Below are 26,486 nucleotides of genomic sequence, written 5' to 3' on the forward strand. Positions count from 1 at the left end.
AATTTGATTAATTTTTTTTCAGGAAGAAGCAATGGATTTGATAAACAGAGAAACTGTACGTGAAAGGTGAGTATAGCACTTTGAAGTGTTATGATGGGCATTTTTTTTTTTATGAAGAAGATAATAACATACATCACCAATCAAATCTCTTGTGTTTATAGGGAGGTGCAGACCGCAATGCAGATAAGTCAGTCTTGGGAGGAAAGCCTGCATTTGGTAAAGTCTTGAAAACCAGTTTTGTTGTGGATTCACCTTCTGGATTACCTTATGCCTTAACTCCTTAGCCTAATATACAGTCTTCTCTTGATTTAACTTCTACTTAATATTATCCAGTCTCAGCTAAGCTTCAGTTTACTTCAAGGCATTGTGCTTATCCTTAATTCATTCCATATCCCATTCAGGAAAGGGAGCCCAGGACAGAGCCTTGGAGAAAAACATCGCAGGCAGTTTCAGGGGTGGGGAGTGGGGTGGGAGGCATGAAGGGAAGACACATTATGGATGATAAGCAAAGGAAACTGAGGAGAGATCAGATATGTGGAGGGACGGAACATTGCCATGAAATCTCAGGGAGATTCCATTTGAAAAAGATAGCCACTAATTTTAGGTGCTGTAAAAGGGTCACATAGGTTGAGGATAGAGGACCACCAAAACAGGAAGAGATGTACAGGCCACTCTCCTCATTCAATTATTCCAACAAAGGACTAGAAAAACTAAAGGATAGAAGCTTCTAAATCTAAATCACTAAAAATCCAAGCAAAAGACGGCAGGGGGTCAGGTTAGCATTAGGAAATAAAGCTGCTACTGAGTCAAACCAGGATACCATCAACACACAGTGCCTGAATCTGGGCACTAGGGCAAATATGATGACAGGAATGTTCAAGACTTAAACCCAGAAGAAGAAAATTACTTCAAGGCACTTACAAGCAAAGCCACAAAGCAAAGAACAACTTGTGCACAAACTAAACCACAGTTCTTGCAAAGTATGAAGCCAAAGATGATAAAGCAGACCCTAAATTGTTTTTATATGTTGTATGAAAGCACTGGAGGGAAATTTTGGAAAAGAAATGAGACCTTTGGAAAAAATAATTGGAAATAGAAACAACAGCTTGGCACAAGAAGTAAAAAAGTAAACAAAAGATACTTCGTCAGCCAACAGAAACCCTAAAAAAATAAAATGAACCAAAAGAAAAGTCAGTGACCTCATGTGGCAAGAAATATTAAAGAAAAGCCAAAACATGGAAGAATAGAAGAAAAATGAAAGGTATCTCATGTCAGAAACAACTGATGGGTAAAATATTTGGAGAAAGATAATTTTAAAATCATTGGATTGCCTGAAAGCCAAGGACTCCTTCCCCACTCTCTACCCCTTAAGGGGTTTCGACATTCAATAAATAGATACATTTACTTCAATACATGATAAAAACTGTGCAGATTTCTAGAACCCAAAAGGAAAAGGAAAATAGAAGAATCCACTGAGCACCTTCTGAAAAAAAAAACCAAACCAAATTATGAATTATGACAGTTGTTATAGCCAAAATCCAGATATATCACAAGAAAGGAAAAAGTGCAAGGAGGCAGAAAGAAAGAATTTGAGCATCAAGGTGCCACAATCAAGATAGCAATTACATTTAGAAAATACGTTAAAAGAGTAGAGAGTTTGGAAGACAAAATTCCGAAAGAAATCAGACAGACTCTGATGAACAATTCACTCATCAAAATCGATTATAGTCATGTAGGACATAGGGAGGGAGAACACATGGACCTTCAAAAGAGTACTTTTAAGTATTCCTGATGCAAAAAAAACCCCCAAGCTTTTCAATATAAACCCAGGAGTCAAGAGAAACATGAAAAGGTAAATATGAGGAACGCTTTTGAGGGGCTATCATTAGCATACTGCTTAAAATCTAATACAGGAAAATGGTACATGTCACTTCAGATCCCTATCATCATTGGCTGTCACAGAAGTATTGCGGTTTCATGGTGTGTCATGGTGGCACCATCTCAAAGAATTCAGAGTCAGACCACCTCGGATCCAAGACATTTATTGAAGACTGATGCCCCTCAGAAGTGGACTAGGTTCCAGGAGGAACCAGCAACTTCAGAGAAAGCAAGATGGGTTTCTTATAGGGCAAAGATGCAACTACATAACAGAAATTATGAATATTAAAAAGGCAGGAAGAATTTGTTAAGGGATTAGGTAATGGGGAAAGGGTCCCTTCTGTGGTTTAGTGGTCAAACATCCTGTTCATACGGCTTTCTGATTGACTAGCTGTTATCTTGACTGGTCAAGATGGACAGTTAGGTATCGTGTCCTGTCTTGGATGGTTGACGTGATTGTGGTTGAGTACAAGGACGTACCCGTTCAAATATGTGAAATGGATCTGGGGGCAATGGTTATATTGAGTCTGGGGCCTGAGATGTGGTTAAAGCTAGACTGTGTGGTCAAATCAGGACATGCCTGCTGTTCCACAAGGAGGTTAGAATTGTTGGGACTGGAGGCAGCTTTTTTAGGATTCCATCAGAAGGAGTCTAATAAGGATGTGTTTTGATGTTTGGATGATCTTAAAGGATGAGTAGGAATGGAGGAGAAAAGGAATATATTTGAAGGGAAAAGAAGAAGATCCATATACTATGCACTGAATGCTGGTGGTATAGGGAAAGACAGGCCAACAGCCCCTCTTCTCAAGGATCTCATGAGCTAATGGAGTGGAGAAGGCTAGGTACAAAAAGATCTCTACCCGATAAATTCAAGATAAATCTCAGAGGAAAGGGATTGAGATTAAGGAGGACTGAGAGAGGCTTCTTACAAAAGGTAGAAATTTAGTTGAAGAAATTTAGTGAAGGAAGTCTGGGAAGCTGGGAGATTGGGATGCAGAAGGAGAGCGTTCTAGTCATGGGTGCCAGCTGGGGAAAATGCCTAGAGTTGGAAAATGGAGCATCTTGTGAAGAACAACATGTCAATGTATCATAGTGTTTGTGGAGGGACATAGAATGTAAAGACATTAGAAGGGTAGCTAAAGGGCCAAGGTACGAAGGGCTTTGAAAACTAGGATATCTTATCTTTGATCATGGTGGGTGGGAATAGGGGTCCTTTGAAGTTTATTAAATAGGAGCATAATAATGGTGAGGTCTTCATTTTAGGGAAATCAATCTGTCAAGTGAGTGGAGGATAGATTGATTTGGGGAGGGACTTAAGGCAAGACCAGGTAGTAGGGTTTTGTAATCAACCAGGCCTGGTGATAAGGGCTTGCTGCAAGCTGTGTCAGAGAAAAGAAGGAGGCACGTACAGTAGAACCTCGGTTTACGAATTTAATTTGTTCCAAGATTCTGTTCATCATGCGATTTTTTCGTATTGCAAAGCGAATTTTCCCATAGGAAATAATGTGAAGTCACATGATCAGTACCTCATCCCCCAAAACATTCATGTAAAAATAATTATATATATGTATATATATATATATAGAAAGTACACATAATTATTTATGATTTTAAGTAAGCGTTTTGTCCCTCATGCACCTGAAATACAATAGCAATGATTAATGCACAATACGAACCAAAAATAAAGTAAATTCACCTGCACTTTACCTTTGAAAAGAGTTGTGGCTGGCATAAGGGAGTTGAGAGGGAGGAGGAGGAAGAAGGGATATTGCTTGGAAGGAGATTGAACATTGGGGACATTGGGGAACATTGGGGATTTCAGTGTCAGGAGTGTTCTCTCCTATGCTACTTTCACTAAAAGCAAGACTAACATTACTGTCTTCACTTTTTTTCATTTGTTCGAATCACTTTCATGTTTTGACTCACTGTGTTTTTTTTTCCTTTACGTTCGCTTCTGATTAGGACTCTATCTAATGATACTTCTTTTTGACATTTTTTCAGACTCACAGAAATGTGACTTTGCATTCTCGTTAAAAATATTTGTGGTTCTCCTTGCTACAGCCTTACTTGGGTGACGTTTTTCAACAAAATTTTGCACTTTTCCCCACATCTGATAAGCTTCCCTAATCTCACTTGACATGAGGCAGTCCTCCGAATTCTCCACCTCCTCCTCAGATGAGGTATCCTCCGCAACCTCTCGCTGATCTCCTCTTGCAGATCCATCAGTTCGTTGATCGTCAGCTCCTGGCTGTGTTCTTCCACTGGCTCTTTGTTCTCGGTTCGGTATCATCTGCTAACTACTTCTCACTGATCCACATGAGAAGCAGCTTTTCAACATATTCTGGAACACGTGGCCTTTGCTTTGATATTCTCGTGACCCCTTTCACTGCATCTACTGCCTTTATTTTGTCCTTCTTCCTCAAAAAGGTACAGATTGTAGATGCATTATAAAACCGTGAGAGGTCGGTCACACGCACGCACGCACGCCAGATTCATGCTTCTCAGTGATTTCTTTTTTTTCATTTCCAACGTAGTGGTCTCCTTCTTCTTTGCACCTTCCTTTTCAGTCTTCTTCTTCATTAGAGCCAGTGTTACACACATTGTTGTAGATCTCTGTCCTTACCCTACACTTTTACGCAAACACATGTGAACACCCTTGCAATGGTACTGTTAAGAGCGAACAGCGCTACCTTCCCGAAGGGTCAGCGCCCTTTTGATTACCTGGCTTTTCCAAGAGATCAGTAGCATTTCTGATTCTTTGGTTTCCTTCTGCGGTTATTGTGTTTGTTGTTCTCAACATACCAGGTCTTATGAGAATCGCAATGCCAAGAAATACTTCCCCCCACAGAAAAGGATTTCCTGGAGACTAAGTTAATGTCGACTATGGACCATATTTCGAGTGTACTAGATCTTAGAATCATCTAGTCTAACTCCCTTATGAGAAACGCAGGGAAGTGAAGTGATTTATAAAAGGCTACATAGATGGGGCTTCTGATTCCAAATCTCTTTGCATTACATTAAATCCTTTCAAATGTCTTGAGTCTAAATTAATTGACCATCTGCAATTTTGTAACTTTAAAAAAAAAATAGAGTGGTGGTGATGCCGAGAAGTCATCCTTTCGGAAGTTAATTGATTTCGTTCCAGTTTCCCCAGCACCTTCACCCACCAGGGGAGTTGGCAAGGTAAGCCAGGAAAGCAGAAATTTGAACCGCTTTACGAATCTTTCTGGCAGTTTTCTTTTGCTTCGACTTATTTCAAATTAAAAAAAAACATTGTTTGTTTTCCTTAAACTTTTCCTTTTTTAAAGCAATGTTTCTCACCATCATTACAAAGTTTTGTGAGCAGCAGCGGATTTCCTCCAAGTCCTATTCCTAGCCCAACAAGACGATTTACAACGTAAGTACGTGTGTACTGCTCAACTGCAAATTCTTTGATTTCACAATTGTCAGGACTCTCCCTTCATTAATATAAATTGAAAATCCTTCATGCTTTAATACCAGTTCACAAGTTGTCATGATCAAAAAAGTTCACTTGTTACCCCACTAACTAATAACAGGCCTCTCTTTCAATGTTAACTGGTTTAGTGCTTGGAATACAGGCGTAACTTTCTAATGCAAGACCTGAGAACCTGGTACAATGTGGTAAATTTAGTGCTACTTTCAGAGTTTTGAAGAATTTTGACTTGCTGTAGGACTTCAATGGAGGCTCTGTAGTTCTTGTTTTTGTTTTTACAAATATAAGTATTTTGAACACTTTTTTCTACATTGTGAAATCATGGGGCTGTATTCTTCACACTTCAAAAAACTATATTCATTGAATGCCTTTTACTATTATAATATGAGGAATTATTTATCCACTAGTAATACCCTAAAATTCCACTTGCAGCTATTATTTATTACATTGTTTCCTTCTTCCAACTTTCTCATAACACAGTAGTGTTCCATGACATTCATATACCACAACTTGTTCAGTCATTCCCCAGTTGATGGGTATCTCCTCAATTTCCAATTCTTGGTTACCACAAAAAGAGCTGCTATAAATATTTTTGTACATGTGGGTCCTTTTCCCTTTTTTATGATGTCTTTGGGATGCAGCCCTAGAAGCGATATTGCTGGGTCAAAGGGTACACAGTTTCATAGCCCTTTGAGCATAGTTCCAAATATGTCTCCTAAAGGATTAGATCAGTTCACAACTCCACCAACCATGAATTAGTGTTCCAATTTTCCCACATCCTCTCCAACGTTGATCATTTTCCTGTTTTGTCATGTTAGACCATCACAGAGTTGTCTTGATGTACGTTTGTCCAACCAAAGGTGATTTAGAGTATTTTTCATATGACTATAGATATCTTTAATTTTTTCATCTGAAAACTGCCTGTTCATATCCTTTGAACATTTAGCAATTGGGTCATGACTTGTATTCTCATAAATTTGACTCAGTTCTCTAGGTATTTTAGAAATGAGCCCTTTATCAGAGACACTGGTCGTAAAAATTGTTTAGCATTCATTTTTAAAGCTGAGTTCCAAAATCTCTCCCTTCCTCCCTCTTCAACCCTTTACATTAAGAAGGCAAGCAATTCGATGCAGGTTATGCACGTCTAGTTATGCAAAACATATCCATAATAGTCATGTTGTCAAAGAAAACACAGACAAAAAGAAGTATGTTGCAATCTGTATTCCGACAGCATCACTTCTTTCTCTAGGGAAGGTTAACATTTTTCATCAGAAGTCCTTCAGAGTTGTCCTGAATCATTGCATTGCTGAGAATAGCTAAGCCATTCGCAGCTGATCACCTCTTAGAGCATTGCTGTTACTTTGAGCAGAGCACCTTTCATTTTACATCAGCTCAGATACGTCTTTGCAGGCTTTTCTGAGAGCATCCTGCTCACCATTTCTTATAAAGCAATAGCATTCCATCATAATCACATACCACGGTTTGTTCAGCCGTTAATGAATTGATGGGCATCCCCTCAATTTATGATTCTTTGTACCCAGAAAAGAGCTGCTACAAATATTTTTGTACATATAGGTCCTTTTCTTTTATCCCTTTTGGGATTCAGACCTAGCAGTGGTATTGCTATGTCAAAAGGTATCCATGGTTTTATAGGCAGAGTTTATAGGAACTTTGGGCATAGTTCCAAATTGCTCTACAGAATTAGGTCACAACTCCACCAGTAGTGCATTACTGTCTCATTTTCCACACATCCCCTCGAACATTGGTCATTACCTTTTTCTGTCCTATTAGCCAGTCTAATAGGGATGAGGTATCCTCTGGATTGTTTCAGTTTGCATTTCTCCAATCAGTAGTGGCTGTAGATAGCTTTGATTACTTCATCTGAAAACTGGTCATATCTTTTGATCATTTATCAACTGGGGAATGACTCTTATTTTTATGAAGTTGACTGAGTTCTCTATATGTTTAAGAAATGAGACTCTTATCAAAGAAACTTGCTTCATAATGTTTTTTCACAGTTTCCTTTGCTAATAATATTTCCCACCTTCCTATCTCCACCCCATTTATTCCAGTCTCTTTCTCCTTTCACCCTGTCCCTCTTTAAAAGTGGGTTGCTTCTGACTTACCCCTTCCCTCAATTTGCCATCCCAGCTATCACCGCTACCCCCCTTCTCTCTTTTCCCCTTTCCCTCCTACTTTCCTGTAGGGCAAGATAGATTTCTACACCCAGTTGAAGGTGTATATCATTCCCTCTTTGAGCCAGTTCTGATGAGAGTAAGGTTCACTCCCCCTCACCTTTGCCCTTTTCCACTCCACTGTAGAAGCTTTGGCTTGCCTCCGTTATGTGAGATAATGTGCCCCATTCTACCTCTCCCTGTCCCTTTCTTCCAATCCATTCCTCTTTCTCACCCCTTATTTCTTAGGTATCCCTTCATATTCAACTCACACCCTTGTGCTCTGTTTATATATACTCCTTCTAACAACCCCAATAATGAGAAAGGTCTCATGAGTTATAAATATCATCTTGCAGTGTAGGAACACAAACAGTTTAATCTTATCTTTTTTATGTTTCTTCTGAATCTTGTATTTGCAAGTCAGTTTTTCTATTCAGTTTTGATCTTTTCATCTGGAATGCTTGAAAGTCCTCTGTCTCATTGAATGTCCAACTATTCCTCTGAAGGATTACATTCGGTTTTGTGGGGTTGGTGATTCTTGGTTGTAATCCTGACCCTTTTGTCCTTGGGAGTATCATATTCCAAGCTCTCTGATCCTTTAATGTAGAAACTACTAAGTTATCCTGACTGTTGCTCCACCGTACTTGAATTGTGTCTTTCTGATTGCTTCTCCTTGCCCTGGGAACTCTGGAATTTATAATATTCCTGGGAGTTTTCATTTGGGGATCTCTTTTAGGGAGTGATCAGTGAATTCTATCAATTTCTATTTTCTCTTCTGGGTCTAGAATTTCAGGGCATTTCCCCCCGATAATTTCCTGAAAGATGATATCTAGGCTCTTATTCTGATCACAACTTTCAGGTAGTCCACTAATTTATAAATTATCTCTCCTGGATCTATTTTCCAGTTCATTTGTTTTTCCAAGGAGCTATTTCACTTTGCCTCCTAATTTTTTTTCATCTTTTTATTTAATAATTTCTTGGTTTCTCTTGGAGTCATTAGCTTCCTTGTGCTCCATTCTAATTTTTAAGGAATTATTTTCCTCAGTGAGCTTTTGGACCTTGTTTTCCATTTCTTCAATTCTGCTTTTTAAAGCATTCTTCTCCTCACCGGATGTTTTGGACCTCTTTTGACATTTAGCCTAGTCTGTTCAACTCTCTTACCATCTTTGGGCTGAGAGCTCCAGACATAGCCACCGCTGCTGCTGATTGATTCACTCCTAAGTGCTGCTCCAGCCTGTGCTGGACTGTGCTCCTCTCTCACTCTGCTGCAACAGCAGACGTTTCCCGCCAGAGTTCTACGTTGTCATGGGCTAGAAATATGTTTTACTCCATCTTTTTGTGGAGAATTTGTCGAGAGTCATTTTTAAAGGTATTTGGAGGGGTTTGGGAAACAGCACAATCAAGAGCCTGTCTTGGCTCCACTTCCCAGGAAAGCTTCCTGATCATTACAAAAACAACTCATTTTTAATTTTTCCATTTACATCATGCATATGTTTTTTAATGTTTCTCTTTATGTCACCTTCTATCAGTTCATCCAAGTCCTCCTAAGTTTCTCTTAATTCTTCATATTTGTTTTCTTTTCCATATTTGCTTTCATATTTGTTTTTCTTATCTAGTCATTCCCAAATTAGCGTACTTACATTTTGTTTCCAGGTTTTTTTGCTACTCCACAAAATGGGACCTCTCTTTGTGACTTTAGCCTCCTTGGATTTCAATTCATAATCTTAGGCTAGGGGTAGGGAACCTTCAGGGGGAAAGGGAAGCCTACAGGTTAGGTTCCCGCCCTGACTTAAACAGTCTGGCAAAATTCCAGGTGCTTTTTTTCTCGGTGGTTGGACCATTCCTAGTTTATTTAAAGCTGAGGTGGACCACTTTTAAGAAATGGTAAAACTAAAGTGTGAGTGTCTCCTTGGACAGCCAAGGTAAAATGAAATTTGGGCTCAGGAAAGCTGAGGAAGCTAAGGAACTGACAGGCCTAGAATAGTAGCAGTTTCTCCATTATGAGCAATGAAATACAGGGCATGTGGAATAAATAATAATTGAAAAAAATCATTGAATAAGGCCAGAGAGTGAGGAAAAACACAATTTTACCATTTTAACTACAGATGAGATAGTATGGATGGGTTTGCATTCTCTTTATTGGTAGAGAAAAAATTCTACATTGATGTGATGCTGGATGTAATATCTTACCTAGCATAGTTGTCCTTAATGATTTCCAACACAAGCGCATGTTGAGCGTTTAATAATAAAATGTCTGATACACTCAAGTAATGCTTCAGTAACATTTACCTAATTAAAAATTGAATCCAGCACAGTTTGTTTTCTCAGCCAGATACTACCTAGCTTCTTTTGCTTAGAGTTTATTTTAAACAGTATAAAGCATCTTGAAAACCCGAAGGTTCTGTTTCAAGATTCATAACCTTGAAATAACTTTTTAAAGCATTTTTAAGGGAGCAGTGAAATATGAGAAATGGGCTACATAAACCATAATTATATGATTATGATTAGCTGATAGACCTGGAACTAGAAACTTTTCTCTGAATTGTAATAACTTTTCCTTTGTCTTATAACTCTATTCTTTTGTTACTACTGTTATTTCTAATTATTAATGACATATCTACCACTGAAATTATACTGTTACATATAATTTTAGCAGAAGAAGCCACAGTCCCGTCAACTGTATTAGACCAGGGATTCTTGGAGCAGTGAAAAGAAAAGGTACTGTGTGTATACCCGAATTTCAAAATAGAATTGTAAAATTTATTTAGAACACATTTATCAGTCTGTTGTCATTCCATCTCTCCCTCTGCAACTCCAAACTCTCACTGCTCATCTTTACCAGGACCTTTGGCCATCACTGTTATTCTCTTCTCCTTTTCCCATCTTGACCATTTTATCTCTATACTGTTTTCTTGCGTTCTTTGTCCCTTATATTGCTGTGCCAGGCCGCGAAGCCTTTCACTATCTACTTCTTTTTTCATTCCTACACACTCCAAATTTTTGTTATCTAGCCTCAGCTGGGCCCTTTCTTTAAGTGACTGTCCCACCTCAGCTTTCCCAAAATGTTTCATCTCTCCTGAAACCTCCCATACCTTTTCCTTTCCCCATATTCTTAGCTGAGAACCTTACCCTGTGTTTTTCTTTGGAGGAAAAAAAAAAACGATACCTCCCTCTTCACTACTTTTCATATCACATCACAGAGATGCTTTCTTGCTGCTGTGTTTGCTTTAATCTCTGCCTCATGTCAAAAGGCTGTTCTCCTTGCCAATGCAGTAATGCAACTAATGCACAACTGACCGCATTTCATCCTGTCTTCTCCACAGGTTTCACCCTCCATCATTCATAATAGTAATAATAGCTACCATTTATATGGTGCTCACTTGTATGTGTCAGGTACCATGCGTAAGCATTTTAAAATTAATGTCGTATTTGATGCACACAACCTGGGAGGTAGGTGCTATTATTATCCCCATTACAGAGATGAGGAGACTAAGGCAAGCAGGGCTTAAGTGACTTGCCCAAGGTGACCATGGATGATAAGTGTCTGATGTTAGAATTGAACTCACATCCTCATGTCCTCGGGCCCAGCTCACATATTCCATTCTCTACACCTTTCATTTAGAAGCATGTTTATGAAGGCATGAGACAAGTCTTTCATTAAGGATTTGCTACATTTAAATCTAGAATAGACTCTTTTGACACCCCCAAATCATGTCACCTACACTTCAGTCTATTCTTTCTCTGTCCCAAGAGAACCCTCTACCATCCTTCCCTCCCTCTTTCCAGCTGTATCTCTTTTATATGTACATGGCTTTTCCTATACACGCTGGTGATACCTCTATAAACAAAAGAGCCTCTAACCTCAACAAGTTTAAATTTTAAGCATTTTAACAAAAAAAAAAGTATTAAAAATAAAGTATTATAAATCTGGGAAAGTAAGTGTAGATTTGCTGCCCGTTTTTGATTACAACAGTTGCCAGAGTTTGTTTCTTTCCTAAACCGTTAGCATCCTACTCCTTTTCAGCTATCTTGAAAGTCAAACCTTCAACGGACTAAAAAAATAAAAGGTCACCTTCAAAAGGAAACTTTCTTTGTATACTTGCTGTAGTTGCTCTAATTTTCTCCTCCTTGTTTTCTTTATTGCCATATTTCCTTCCTTGTACAATATATCAGAGACTGTGGTGTTGTAGCCTAAATGTAATTAATGCATCCACTTTAATTTGTTTTAAAAGACTTTTCTACTTTTAATCTGTTTCTTATTTTCTGCCCAGTTGTAGCTTTAAGTGCTCTGGGAATGACGTGACTTAGTTTCGTCTAATTTATTTTAGTTTCTTTTAATGTTTTTACTTCACTTAAATTTTTTACTTCCATTGCTTTTCCCGGTCTCATGAAGTGATTCCACTTACAGTGATAAAGAGAGAGGGAAATGATAGACAGATAACCAAGCAGATTGTGAGTACTTTTTCATTGCTACTCTCCCACAGGTGAAATGGATACAGAAGATCAGCCAAAGAAATCTTTTCAAGGCATAACCAACATGCTTTATTCTGATGTTACACATCTGTCAGAGCTAAATGCATGGTGAGTACTATCTTTGATTGATATTGATTAGATATTAATCAGTAAAAGAATTTTTTGAAAGCATCCTAGTTTGAGTTTTTTCAGAAAAAGCTCAACTCCTGATTTCTAATATGTGAATACAAGATCTGACATTCAGTACAGTCTTGATTTCACTTGCCCTTGACAAACCCAGCATGGGACTTACCTTCACCATCCAAATGCTTACACCTCTCACAGACAGGGATAACTGAGTGCTACTGGAAAACAACAATGGTTGCCAGCTATTACAGAACATTTCTTTCATTCCTATCTGTTTGATACACTTTCTATGGAAACTATTTCAAACTTCCTCCTGCACCCCCTGCACTCTTCCTTCATTCTCAGTAGAAGTCTTTCCTAGTTTAATTGAGCAAATATTCCTCATCTCTCCTGTCCTCTAAAGCACATCTTAGCAATAATCACAAATTCCACGTGTGTGAATTGTACATTATTAGATACTACTAGAAAAAAATGTGTAGCAAATTCCTTCTAAGGACAAAAGATCACCTACTGCAGTAATTATACTAGTAATAATCATTAATTTGATAGCCATTCGACTCTCCTTTGTAACTTGCTTCAACAAAAACCAATCGCTTTCATCTTACATACTCAAAATTGTATGCTATATCATGTCCCGTCATTTACTTATTAGTATCATGCCCTAAATCATGAATAATAAAACATAAATGCAAACCAAAGCCACCTTGTGGTTTTACCTCATGCTCTGCAAATTGACAAAAACAACAAGAAATGGCAATATTCGATGTTGGGGTGTGGGGATGTGAAATGATAGGCGTCACAATAATACTTTATTGGTGGAGTTGTGAAATGATCTAGCTGTTTTGGAAAGCAATTTGGAATTATGAAAATAACGTGACTTAAATATTTGTACCCTTTGAAAGGGAGGTTCCTTTACTGGATTTATATATGAAGGAAGCCACTGATAAGAAAAGATTTCCCAAACACCCCCAGAATAATTACAACAGCTCTTTTTGTGATAGCTAGAACTACCTGGAAATCAGCATTTCCCATCAACTGGGAAAGGGCTACACAAACTGTGGAATACGAATGTAATGGAATACTGTTGTGATGTAAGAAGTTATGTATGATGAATATGAAGAATTATGCAAAGATCTGTATGAACTGATGCAGAGTGAAGCAGAGTCAAGCAAAGAGTACATGCAGCAACAGTAAATGGAAAGAAAGTGACAAACCAAAAAACTCAAAAGTAAATGTTACAAAATGTGATAAAACTCATAAGATGAAGCAGGTCTCAAATGAGGAGAGAGGAAAACCCACTGCTTTGTGGAGGTGGAAAGACCACAGTTTTTACACATTGCGTGTTTCGAGATGTTTTTAAATCCATTAATCCAATGTGCCTGATTTTTAGAAAATAATTATTTGTTAGTCAGGATGATTCTCTAGACGGAAAGGAAACAATTATTTGTTAGCCAGAATGATTCTCTAGATGGGAAGGAGTAAGGCTACTTGGGATAACTTCGATGATGTCAACAACACAAGATAGCAATAGCCAGTTTTCTTTTTTTAATAAGATCTGAATTTCTTTTTTATTTTTCCCAGTTACACACAGAAACGATTTTAAGCATTTCTTGTTACATTTTGAATTTCAAATTCTACCTCCCCCGCCCCTCCCACCCCCCCCCCCCCCCTGCAGCCCCGTGAGACAGTAAGAAAACTGGTGTATGTTCTACAGGTGTAACCATATAAAAATATTTCCAGGGTAGTCATTTTGTGGGGGGAAACGTCGAACAAAACAAAGAAAACAAAGGAAGTGAAAGTAGCATGTTTTGGTCTATATTCAGATGCCATCAGTTCTTCCTCTGCATAGAGACAGCATTTTTCCTCACGAATCCTTTGGACTTGGATTATTGTGTAGCTGGGATGAGCTAAGTCATTCACAGGTGTTCATCATTCAGTATTGCTGTTATTGTGCACAATGCTCACCTGGTTCGGCTCACTTCACTCTGCATCAGTGCATGTAAGAGTTTCCAGGTGTTTCTGAAATCAACCTGCTTGTCATTTCTCATAGCACAATAATATTATATTCCATTATAATCATACCACAACTTGCCCACTCATTTCCCAGTTGATCGACATCCCCTCAATTTCCAATTCTTAGCCATTATAAAAAGAGCTGCTATAAATAGTTTTTTGGAAATAGCTTCTTTTCCTTTTCCTTTTCCTTTTTCTTTTTTCTTTTTTTGGTTTAAATGCCCTTGGGACACAGACCTAGATGTGGTATTGCTGGATCAAAGCTATGCACATTGTTATAGCCCCTTGGGCATAGTTCCAAAGAGCTCTCCAGAATGGTGGGATCAGTTCACAACAGTGTCCCAGTTTTCTCACATCTCTTCCAACATTTATCATTTTTGTTCTTTCATCATAACAGGCAACCTGACAGGTGAGAGAGGTGGTACTTCAGAGATAAATGTATTCTGGAAATAGTTCAGGGATCGAGAGCAGTTCAGATCTGCTGCAAAGCAAATGAATACTTTAATCCCAAAATATTTTGCCACCACACTGTTCACAATATTTACGAAACATTTCCTTGCCTTTAAAATTTAATCCCCATTTTCTGTGCAGGTTTTAAAGGCAATCTTTTCATGATGTCTCAATATATTAGCAAGTACAAATACTGTGATCCTGTCCCCCATTTATAGGTGGGAAGTAGGTCATGGAGAGAGAGTCACTTGCCGTAGGACATAAAATTTACTTGTTTTTAGGGGTGGAACTGAATTGTGAGATCAAGTCCAGTGCTCTTTCCAATATGTCTGGCTGGCTCCCAATCTGATCTTCAAGACTATGAATCAAGAGCAAAAGAAATGCGGATCATTCTTCTCAGTGGATTACAGTTTACTATTTGTGCAAATCCACAATCCACCCTGTTCTAAATAACAATCTATTTCCATGCCTCAGAGTTGTTTTGTGCTGGGGCTTTGTATTGTTCTAAGAACAGTAATCCTCCACAGAATGAGTTCTTTCCTAGCCATGTAAGGTTTATGGGTTTTTCATAGTTTTGTAAAAAATAATAATAAACAGTAATTATCCAGACCTTCACTGATGTTCTGTGCTGAGCTCTGCATTGTTTTTCCCTCCTTTCTCAGTGAACTCAACATCTGGCTCATTCTTCCTCTGATCCCAAGCATTGCTTACATATTTAAGGGATTCCAGTATACAGACTGATGTCCCCTCAAACGCAGTGGCCTCTCTCTTGCCATAATTTCCACATTCACTTCCTACCCAGCAACAAGCCACAAGTCTTCTACTTACATGATCTAGAATCCTTAAATTTCTCTCTGGGTAATAATTTCCTGTCCTTCCACCTTGGCTTCCACCTCATAAATCTATTCTGGACTTTCATTAGGATGTGAAGTCGTCCTGTTACTCAGTGCCCTCCTGCTAAATTATTTCTCGTGCTCTGACTTCATCTTCCTCCCTCTGAAGTCTAGGCATTAAACATAAGCCATTCAATCAAGTAAGCGCTGTCCTTTACCAGTGAAGTAAGTTTTCTTTCTATAATCTTTGTCTATGCTTCTTCCCTGAAATTTGTTTTGTTCTTCTGTCTCTTTAGCACTTATGTAATAGTGATGACAGTGGGCACCTTTGCTTTACCCTAACCTGAGTAGAACAGCTTCTGCTTCTCACTTTCAAATAACACTTTTCCTTGGCTTTAGAAAGGCTATGGTCACCATATTTATGAAGAGTCTGTGGTTATTCTGTATTGTGAGAAAGGGATTTTTTTATTTAATGAGATAATTACATATTATCTTACAGTTTTTGTCATTCATGTAGTGTGTTATGTTTATAGACTTCCTGCATTGCTCTTATAAATCCAGATCACCAGAAAGTTAGAGGATTAGCTACTCCCTTCTCCCAGTGTTCTCTCGCAGAAAGTCCTTAAATGAAGAATTACATATGAAACATAAGACAGTTAGAAAATTATTGCCACACGACAAGCAATAAAGAAGACTAAAAAGGTAACAGCCTTAAGAATTAAAAGTGGAGAATTAAAGCAAAGCAGCTAAGAATGGAGAAATACTCACTGGAACATTTCTGAGGTGCCACCTTACACCCATCACGTTGGCCAACGTAGCAAAAAAGGAGAATGACAAATGCTGAAGGGACTTGTTGGAAAGTAGGTGCGTGGTGTATATTACTACAGGTGTATCGTTGATAGAATAGTGTAGCTATTATGGAAGGCAAGTTGGAACTGGGCTTGAAATCTATTAAACCGCATATAGATATATACATACACACATACAGACATACATAAACACATATATACATGTCTGAACACACATATTTATACATATAGGTCTAAACATTATATACACACATTTTCTATATATGAAACCTGTACATATAAAACTTTATCAACTGGGGAATAGTTCTTTCTTTTATGAATTTGACTCAGTTCTCTATATGTTTGAGAAATGAGGCTTTTATCAGAGAAACTTGTTTTAAAATTTTTTTCAGTTACGTGGCTAATTGTATCTCCCTCCGTGCAACTCCCGCCCGCCTCCACTTTAATTCTGTTCTCAGTCTTCATTCACCCTGTCTCTCCTCAAAATACTTTTGCTTCTAACTACCCCCCATCTGTCCTCTCTTCTCTCACCTCTCCCCTTCTCTTATTCCCTTCCCCTCACTCACTCACTCTCACCTCCCCCTCTTCCCCCCTATGGCACCTACACCATATCCACAGTGCCTCCCGTGCTCGTGAATATGCTGGTGCAATTCTGAATCGTGAAATGCAACAGATTCTACTCACGAAAAACAGAACCAAAATATTTTTGTTTTGGACACCAGAAAGCCATATCCATCATAGTAACAAAAATCTTTATGCAATAACAAGGTAGAGAGCAGCTTCCCACAAACCAGCTCCATTAAGCAAATCAGAAGCATGCTTCCCTTAAACAAAGCGCCCTTCTCTCACTTGCAACCAGCTGCCTGCTTTTAGGGTTCAGTTCTGATTGCTCTCTCACTAGCTTGCTCTGCCTTGGCTCTGCCTCTTCCTGTTCCACTCATTCAGCAACCTTCTCCCATCACAGCCTGCTTGGGATTTCACGTGACCCAGGCAGGTGAGTTGGACCTATTAACGAATGGTAAAGATCTTCCCATTTAAATGAGCGTGATACCCTCCACTGGAAAGACTTTTTCTTGCCTCTTTTGTGTGGCATATTGCCCCATTCTACCTCTCCCTTTCTCCCAGTACATTCTTCTCTCACCCCTTAATTTTATTTTTAGATATCATTCCTTTATATTCACCTCACACCTATGTCCTCTGTCTGTACACACCCCTTCTAACTACCCTAATAATGAGAAAGGTCTCGTGAGTTACAGACACCATCTTGCAATATAAGAAAGTAAACAGTGTCACCTTATGATTTCCCTTTCTTATCACCAACTTACATTGTTGTAAAAGTAGCTAAGTGTCATAGCAGATACAGTGTTAGGTCTGGAATCAGGGAAACCTGAGTTCATCTCCCAAGTCAGACAAGTCACTTAATCTTTGTCTGCCTCCATTTGCCTAGTGGAAAGTTGAAGTAATACATTGAGCACCTACCGTCCAGAGTTGTTGTGAGGATTAAATGAGATAGTGTTTGTCGAGTGCTTAGCACAATTCCTGGCTTATAGCAGCCGCCCTAGAATTGCAAGTTTTTATTATTAGAGGATTGGGTGGTAGTGCCTTTAAGAAAAAGGGGAAAGTTGAGATAAGGGATATGTTTAAAGGGAAGAATAATGTGAGGTGTCGTTGATTTGCATGGGAATATGGTGATGGCTTCCTAATTGGTTTTCCTTTCTCAAGTCTCTCCTGTCTCCCCTCTGTCCTTCACATAGCCATCAAACAGATTTCCCTAAAATGCAGGCCAGACCACATCACTCTCTCCAAACGACAGGAGTTTCCTTCCATTTTCAAATATAAATTTGGTTTGGCATTTAAAGCCCTTCACCAGCTACCTGCAACCTACCTTTGTAGCCTTATTTTGTATTTTTCCCCTTTTTCATCCTCCTCCCACTGGAATTTAAACTTTCTCCCTGGTAGCCTGGTGTTTTGTAGGTGAGCTTTAGAGAGTCAGCAAGCATTTATACTTGCATTTTTAAATATTCACTATATGCAAGACATTATAATAAATACTGAGGCTACAAAGAAAGGACAAAACATGGTTCCTGCTCTCAGGGAGTTCACAGCAGGGAAACAACATGCAAACAGCTATGTACCTTTAAGGAGTGGGTGTGTGGTTGTGATCTAAATCAAAGATAAACCTCAGAGGGGAGAAGGGAGAGCAGGAAACAGCAACAGCCTCTTGAAGAAGATGCATTTTGAGCTGCATCTTGAGGGAACCTGGGAATTAAAAGGGAAAACATTCCATGCATAGGAGGCCTCCAGTGAAAATGCACACAACTGGGAATTGGAGTGTCATGCATGAGAAACAGCAAGGACAATATAGTTGTGTCATTGACTTTGTGGAAGCAGTTAGGTGTGAAAAGACTTCATTACTTTCAAGCCAGCACTCCTCAGTCTCTCGTACTGTTTCAACAAAAGTAATTCACCCTGGAATCACACTCCACAGTACAATCCAGTCCTGTACTTCACACACTGAAGAGACCCTTTGCCCCTAAGTCTTCTGATGGGTTGGTTCTCTAAGAACCTCGGTGTTAAGGAGGAGCCATGTCTTCATTCCTTGGCAAGTGCATTTCTGAATCTCCCACACTATATACTGACCGCTAACGATAAGTTCAGGGGGCACTCTAGGAATGCTGGGTTGCCACTGGAAAGGGTGAGTCCTAGTGTCCTGAAAGAAATTCACTGAAACAGGTGTCTGTTAAAGAAAGACATTTATTGAGGTGACACCCAGTGGGCCTGCTCCCCATGAAGTACAGCCCTAATGGGTTCTACTCCATGTATGAGACAGAGTATAGGTGGTGGGCCTGAGGAAAGCAGATTAGCTGTATTCTACATACAGTTTGACGGGACAGAGAAAAGGGGAAAAGGAGAAGGGAGAAGGGTCAAACACAACTCTGGAATGCCTGGAATACCAGGTAGGCCTGAGGTGTCTTTGTCATACATACAAACATAAGAATATCAGGTAAAGGGGTGCTTTGTGAAAGCACACAGTTAAGTCCATAATGGGGGGCTTCAGCGCATGGTCTCTTTTGATCACTCCTCTGATTTTGCACATCCTGTCAATCTTACCTCGTATCTCACATCTTGTATTCATGCCTTGAGCACTCTTTTTTACCTCATCACCTACACAGAGTAACATCATTACTCCAACTCCTTTCCTTTTTTTCCCCTCCTCTTTATGTGTTTTCTCCACCTCATTAGGGTGTAAACACCTGGAGTTCAGACACTTTCTTGCATTTGTATTTCCAGTGTTTAGCACAGCACCTGGCACATAATAAGCATGTAATGAGTGATCACTGACTTCACTTGAAGGTCAGAAAGGGTAATATTGTGAAGGGCTTTAAATTGCCAGAAGACTTTATATTTAATTTTGATTAAAAAAAAGGTGGTAATTTATGGAGGAGGAGGAGGAGGAGGAGGAGGAATAGGTGACATGGATTACAAAAATCACTTTGGAGGATTTGTAAAGATAAATTTGGGGCAGTTAGAAAGTTATAGCGTTGGTGGTTATTTGAGTGGAGAGAAGGCGGCGCATACTAGAGTAATTGTAACAGGACTACAACTGATTGGTTACGGGGAGTGATTGTAAGTGATGATGCCAACACTTCGACTGGGTTAGAAATGGGAAGTTATTTCCATGGGAAACTGAGAAAAGGAGAGGGTTTGGAGGAAAAGATAAAAATTGTGACTTGGACCCATTGAATTTCAGATGTATCTATCAGACAGGTTATGCAGGTGATTAGATTTGTTAATTAGAGAAATTATCTGCTTAGAGATGATTATCAAATCGGTGGAAATTCATGAGTTCAGCAAGCAGTTTTATTACGTAGAGATAAAAAAATGAGAGCTCCTAGGACAGACACATCCAGTAAAAAGTACTGAGGAGTGGGGCAACATCTGGGAAAAGAATCTGGAGAAAGCAATGTCATGAATACCTAGAGAACTGAGAGCATTCAGGAAGAGTAGATGCACTTCATAAATACTTTTTTTATTCATTCACTCCACTGCACGGTGCTGCCACTTAATTACTGGAGCAAACAAAGGAAACTCTTTCTGTCAAATCTTATGATTACCTTCCCCCTTCCCTCCCCCCCGCCAAAAAAGGGAAATCCTCGTAAAGTGATTAAATGTGTAAATTGTACCAGCTTAGGGATCAAATACTTATTTGAGGGAAAAGAAAAGGGTATTGTCAGTAGGATGTTCAGCTTTGCTAAGCAAACACAAGAAGAAAAAAATTCTTGTTTGTCTTGAAATTGTTTTCCTTTTAATTTCACTCCAAATGCCTTTAAAGACAATTGCACTAAATATTTTTCATCATATTTGAATTACTTAGTGGGGCAAATCATTTCACACATCTCAGCTTCCGTGCCATTTATTTCTTCCAGTCTGTCTTCAGATACCTTTGATGGAAATAATCCCCCTGCTGAATCTTCTTGCAGTTCACCAGCTAAAGTCACTACGACCACTGATTCTCTCATACCACCTTCTGAATCCAGCTCTCCATTTATGTCAGTAGATGAACTTATATCTAAGTGATCCACTATCTGAGACTTAGTTTTTCCAGTGAGGAGATATCATCCTGGAGTGAACATGAAAGTCTGAAAACAAAGGTTTAGTTATTTCCTACGTGGCTATACTCTGTGTCTTTGGATTGTTGCTGTATTTTTTTTTTTAATTTCCAGAGAACTTCACGATGTTTTCCAAAACACAGGCACGGAGTATTAAGAACACAAGTTTTCTTTCTAGTCACCTATGACGAAACAAGGAAATGGATACCTCGTTTGGTTTAAAAATCCATCGGATGGGTTTTTTAAAAAAATATATCAGAGTACTTCTGTAAGCCCATTAAAACTTCACTGCTGTACAGTAAGAACTCACAAAAACCATCAAAGAAAAATTACATGACCTTCCATAGTTTCAATGCTAAGTGAACTTTGTTGTATTCTAATTTTTTTCAGCTCATTTCATTGTAGGCAAATATTTATTGAGTGCTTGATAGAAGATGTTCTCAGTACAGTGAAAGTCATGACTCTAATGTTATTATATAGCTTTTTGATGACTCTTAAAATAATTAGCATATTCAGTTACAGGGAACCCCCTAATATTTATTTATGTTTTTATGCTATGAATACACGTATTTAAACCACTAACTACTAATTTAAGTTGCTAATATTTGTTGTAAATATTGTCCCTTCATTTTATTAGTCTAGAGTTTTATGAAGAAAATTGATTCTGATAAAATACAGTCTTTAATCCTTTTCAAAAAGATTTTGAAAATTATGTACACTTTCACCTAATGGGTATTTTAAATAATTATTTCATTACTGTAGATAAGGCTAGATAAGAAATAAAAAAAAAAGAAAGAAAAGAAAGAAATTTGCCTTTTGGAAGGTGATTGTTGACAGTTCAGATGACTATATTACCATGTCCTGGTCTGATATTTCCCCCTTACTCCAGAAATCTTGGATGTGTCTTTTGATTTGGGGGGTGGGAGGGGGTGTGGGGGCAGGTGATACAAACAGTAAAAATGAAAATAAGAAACGAGAAAAATAATTGACTCAGGTTCCACTCCAACAGTCATCTGCTTTGAACAATTTTGAATTTTTATGTATGTAAAAAGCCAATTATTAAAATTGTGTTCTTAAAAACCAGTATTTTATTATTTAAGAAGCTGGTAAGGCTTTTTTTTTTATCAGCTACAGAGAGAATAGCTTGAATAAAAAGCCAGTTTCCAAGCACTTTTTATACTGACACAAGTATTACAGTAGAATAAAAAAGCCAAACAACTGAAGGTGGTGCCAATGAAGATTTGAGATGAGAACTTTGCTGAGCTTATATATGAGTTTTCGTCATAACAGGATTTGTTTTTCCTAGTTTTCCAAGTTCAGATAACTTCTTCCCTAGTCAGAATTAAAAATCACATGTAAAATCACATGTATGACTTACTTAAGGTGTCGCTTATACTACTCCATTGTTGTCTATGCATTTTTGTTGTAAGGTTCATAGGTGTTGTGTTATAGACATATTTAATAGATGAATCCTTTACTTAGAATTTTTTTTACATCATTATTCAGGCCATAAAGTTATTTAATATTACGAGCTAGTTGTGCTAAGGTTTTATATTCTTGTTATGTGAGATTTACCAAAGGTTTGCTTTTCTTTCTCTTCTGGAAAGGCTATTTAAATTGTCTCTCTTACAAGCGTCCTGAAATAAATTACAAAGGGACAAGGTCAGGTTTGTGCTACAGATTTGTTATACTTTTCCTCTTACATGCAAGGTGGTGTTCCCCCCCCCCCCCAAATTCCAATAAAAGAAAAAATGAAAAGCAACTGCTGTTTTTACTTAAAAATTGTATTGACATCATTGTTTTTATAACCCTCCCTCTCCTTAACCACAGGTATGCTGTTTCTTCTTACAATGAATTTTTTTTAAAATGAAGGGAAAAGAGCAGTTCTTCAAAACCAGTCAGTATATCAGTCATCCAGTTAACTCAATAAAGCATAAACTATGTACAAGTCATTTTCTAGCTTGACGTTTAAAAGCAGTGGGTACCGGGTGAGCCTGGAGTCAAAAAGGTTCCTCTTCCTGAGTTCTAATCCGACCTCAGGCACTTATTGCAGTGTGACCTTGGGCAAGTCACTTAACTTGCTTATTATTATAATATAATAAGCTGATTATTAATGCTTATTTGGCACAGCGCCTGGCACATTGAGATCTCTAGAAGTGCAAGGGTTCTCAAGTAAGGTTTTCTGTAGGAGCCAGCCCTTGAGGTAAGACTTAAAGGAGGCTTCCGGAATGGTACCTTAAGATTGAAGTGAAGAAAGCAAATTCCTGGTATAGGAAATGACTACTGAAAAGGCAAAGAGATGGTAATAATTTGTGAAAAATAGAGAGAGGGACAGTTTGACTGGAACATTAGCGTGTGGGAGAGATAGTAAGTGTACAATGAAGCCATAGAGATAGATTGACGCTAGTTTGTGAAGAACTTTAATTAGAAGCCAGGGATCCAAACAAAGGTCAAAGTAGTACCTTTGGGAGCTGACGATCTAATGGAAGAGACTACATGAAAACAACTGTGTACAAAAAAGCTGTTGATAGTTTAAATGGGAAATAGTTTATAAGAAAGAAAAGAAAAGTCTTGTAGGACTTAAAGGGATGGGAAAGGTGAGATTTTACATAGCTGGGACCTTTTTTTTTTGAAACTTGACCGGTGAGAAAATTTGTTTTGCTTGGCCACATATGTTTGTAACAAAGGATATTATTTTTATCTTTCAAGCAAAATTTGGAGAGGAGGAGGATGAGATAGTAATCTCAGTCTTGATAATTACAAATGAGGAATTAAGAAGTAGTATGTGGTGAGAAGAGTTGGAGGAGTAGATATCAAGTGGACATCTTGTTCTTGTCTGATGTGGACAAAAGAGGATTGAACACAGACATACACAGAAACACATGGATAAACATGCAAAATAAGTTCGATGTAGAACTATATAAGTCTTAACAAGGAAACAGGCTGGGATGGGGATAGGGTTAGGGAAGGAAAATACTGGGGAGAGAACAGTAGCAAGCAAAGTAAACTGCCTGATCCTGAAAGGGCGAATTAAAAGGGCAAGGAAAAGGAAAAGAAAGCAAGAGTAACTTAGGTGACTTGAATATGCAAATGAGAAGTGTCTAAACCAATTGATATTTGACTTTAATAAAATATTGTGCTAAAAGAAATGATGGAAGAGATAATTTCAGAGAATCTTAGGTAGTGAGAATTGACACAAAATGAACAGCAGAATTGTTTATATGGGTATATTTATATAAGTGTGTAATCATTTTACCGGACATAAGGGGTGCCACAGTGCACAGAGGGCTTGGCCTGGAGTGAGAGAAATTCATCTTCCAGAGTTCCAGTGAGGCCTAAGACTCTTACTAGCAGTGTGACCCCGGGCAAGTCACTTCACCTGGGTAGCCTCAGTTTCCTTCTCTGACAATGAGCTGGAGAAGGAAATGGCAAACCATTCATGCATCTTTGCCAAGAAAACGCCATCTGGTCAAGAAGAGTTGGATGTGACTGAAAAATAAAAATAATCTTTCTAAAAAAATGGCTTTGAAAGACAGCAACGTTGATCAAAGTAACGACCAGCAATAATGACCAATAATCTCTAAAAAGTTTATGATGAAGCCATTCCTAACACAAAGAGACATACATGTTTTTAAACAGGTAATTTGTTTTTGGTTTTTTGACCATGCTTATTTTTTTAAAATGTGCAGAAATATCAGTAATAATTCTTATTGCAACTGAACAACTCTCTCTATGAAAATGACCATGTGGTACTCACTGGCCAGTTGGGTTTCTTCCACTTGGTGCTATCTGCTATCTGAATACCCTCTTCAGATTATCCTGATGCCCCTGTAGTATTGGAAATGTTTATGTATTGACTTGGTTTTTCATAGGCTTCATGTAGCAATAATTCTTAAGAAAGAAGCATTTTGACGAATTCACCTTTCCTTTCTTCTTCATGGTATAATTCATAAATTCTGTTACTATATTTTTTGCTAAATTAATCCTCAAATCAAGAATTTGAATGCTTTGGGAAGTTTGGTTTTTTTTTTTGGCATAGCTTTATAAATCACTCCTGACCGTTACTGATTAGTACAAATTGCATTTGTTGTATTAAGATTTCTCTTTGGGACATTTAATATCGTCTTTGAGGAATCTCACAAATGCTATGTTTCAGTTATGATGTGATTCTTAGGAGATGTTGACTGGGATTCCTTGGCTCAAGGACTAACTTTGCAGTTTAGGATACATGAGAACAGGCTCACCACATTGAACTTGAAATGAATCTTGTTTTGCTACAGTTCTTTTGGCCATAGTTTGTCCCCTTTTTTTTTTTTTAACACTTCTTGAGTAACTGTCCAAATCAGAGGAATAATTTGACATAGAAGGTGGTGAGCAACCTATTAAAGGACTATTATCGTACAATTACAGTTCCATTACCGATCTGGAGGCTGATTTCAGGGAATCAAGATGACAGTAATAAGTAAGCTGCTGTCACTCTTCCTTCTTGAACTCTAAAAACGCAGAAAATATCAGTCCAGGAAAAACCTTGGGACAGCTTAGCTGGTAGAAAGACAGAGTGAAACAGGCTTGTAGACTAGGAAGCTTGGGGGATTAGTGGGAAAGGTCCCTCTGGCTTTGGTGGAAGAGGTGAAGTACAGGACAGAAGGTGTCCCAGCAAGCCAGCAGTAAGCCCCACCTCAGCAAACCAGGGGGAGATCCTGAGCTCCAGGATGGTGGAGGAGGCAAGTGCCAACACCTGAACCTGCCAGTTGCCCTGATCCAAGTTGGTATCCTCCTGCAACCAAACCTTCAAGTGCTTCAAAACAACTGTGAGCAGGCATCTTCCAAGGATAAGACCCCACCCTTACCCTGAGAGATTCAGTGTTGTTGATCCCATCTGATCACCAGGTAAGCTGCCAGCACCTGAGGCCCTAGTGGACAAAGTCAGGCACTTTGACCTCCACCACCCTTATCCCCTGTATTCTGGCAGGAGAACTCATGTAAAGTCAGCAATTCAGAAAGCACCATGGGCAAAAAGCAGAAACAGACTATGACTGTAGATGCTTCCTATGGGGACAGGGAAGAGGAAACCAAATTCAGAAGAGGACAATACTGTCAATAAACCTATATCTGAAACCTCAAAGGAGAATATGAATTGGTCTCAAATCCCAAAGTCTTATTGGAAGAGCTCAAGAGAGATTTTCACAGTCAAATAAGGGAGGCAGAAGAAAAATTAGGAAAAGACGTGAAGCAAGCAAGAAAGGGTCAAGACCCTGGGAAAGGAAGGACAAAAATTAACTGTAAAAAACAAGTCTTTAAAAAGTACAATTGCCAGGGGCGGAGCCAAGATGGCAGAATAGAAAGACGCACATACGCTAGCTCTGAACCCACAGCCCATAAAATATATGTAAAAAAGATTCTGGAGCAACAAATTCTGGAGCACCTTCCACCCATGGGCCCTAAAGGTTGGTGAGAGGGTCTTCTAGGCTTGCCAAGAGGGGAGTGGGGTGCCCCCATAACTCAGGTTCCCTCGGGAGGCAGCAGCAGAGGCGGCAGCAGACCAGGGCTCCCCAAGCAGGCAGGAGCCCAGATCCATTGTTGAAGGTCTCTGCATAAACCCCCTGAGGGAACTGAGCCCCGTGAGGCGGCTCTGCCCCCACCTGAGCACCTGAACTTAATCTCAC

General features: G+C 38.7%; 1 protein-coding gene across 4 annotated transcripts; it reads left to right on the forward strand.

Annotated features, from left to right (window-relative positions):
- LOC140517014 (P2R1A-PPP2R2A-interacting phosphatase regulator 1-like) lies at positions 1-22,578 on the forward strand. Of its 4 annotated transcripts, none has more exons than XM_072627856.1 (7): positions 1-66; positions 162-216; positions 4,969-5,061; positions 5,187-5,275; positions 10,160-10,224; positions 11,991-12,087; positions 20,935-22,578. In XM_072627856.1, coding segments are annotated over exons 1-7 (435 nt in total). In that variant the 5' UTR covers positions 1-31; the 3' UTR covers positions 20,936-22,578. The 4 variants fall into 4 exon arrangements, with proteins under 4 accessions (XP_072483957.1, XP_072483956.1, XP_072483955.1 ...); XM_072627855.1 differs by lacking the exon at positions 20,935-22,578 and adding an exon at positions 14,850-15,152; XM_072627854.1 differs by having other exon boundaries at positions 2-66; positions 10,163-10,224; positions 20,638-22,578.
- The last annotated feature ends 3,908 nt before the right edge of the window (positions 22,579-26,486 follow it).

Source organism: Notamacropus eugenii (genome assembly GCF_028372415.1).
Source record: "Notamacropus eugenii isolate mMacEug1 chromosome Y unlocalized genomic scaffold, mMacEug1.pri_v2 SUPER_Y_unloc_4, whole genome shotgun sequence".
Lineage (NCBI taxonomy): Eukaryota > Metazoa > Chordata > Mammalia > Diprotodontia > Macropodidae > Notamacropus > Notamacropus eugenii.

Excerpts from the sequence above, each read along its gene's own strand:
- LOC140517014 (XM_072627852.1), top strand. The coding sequence starts at position 32 with ATGGATTTGATAAACAGAGAAACTGTACGTGAAAG. Across the intron at positions 217-4,968 it reads GGGAGGAAAGCCTGCATTTG|AGTGGTGGTGATGCCGAGAA; the intron begins GTAAAGTCTTGA and ends AAAAAAAAATAG. Across the intron at positions 12,088-20,637 it reads CTGTCAGAGCTAAATGCATG|TCTGTCTTCAGATACCTTTG; the intron begins GTGAGTACTATC and ends TATTTCTTCCAG.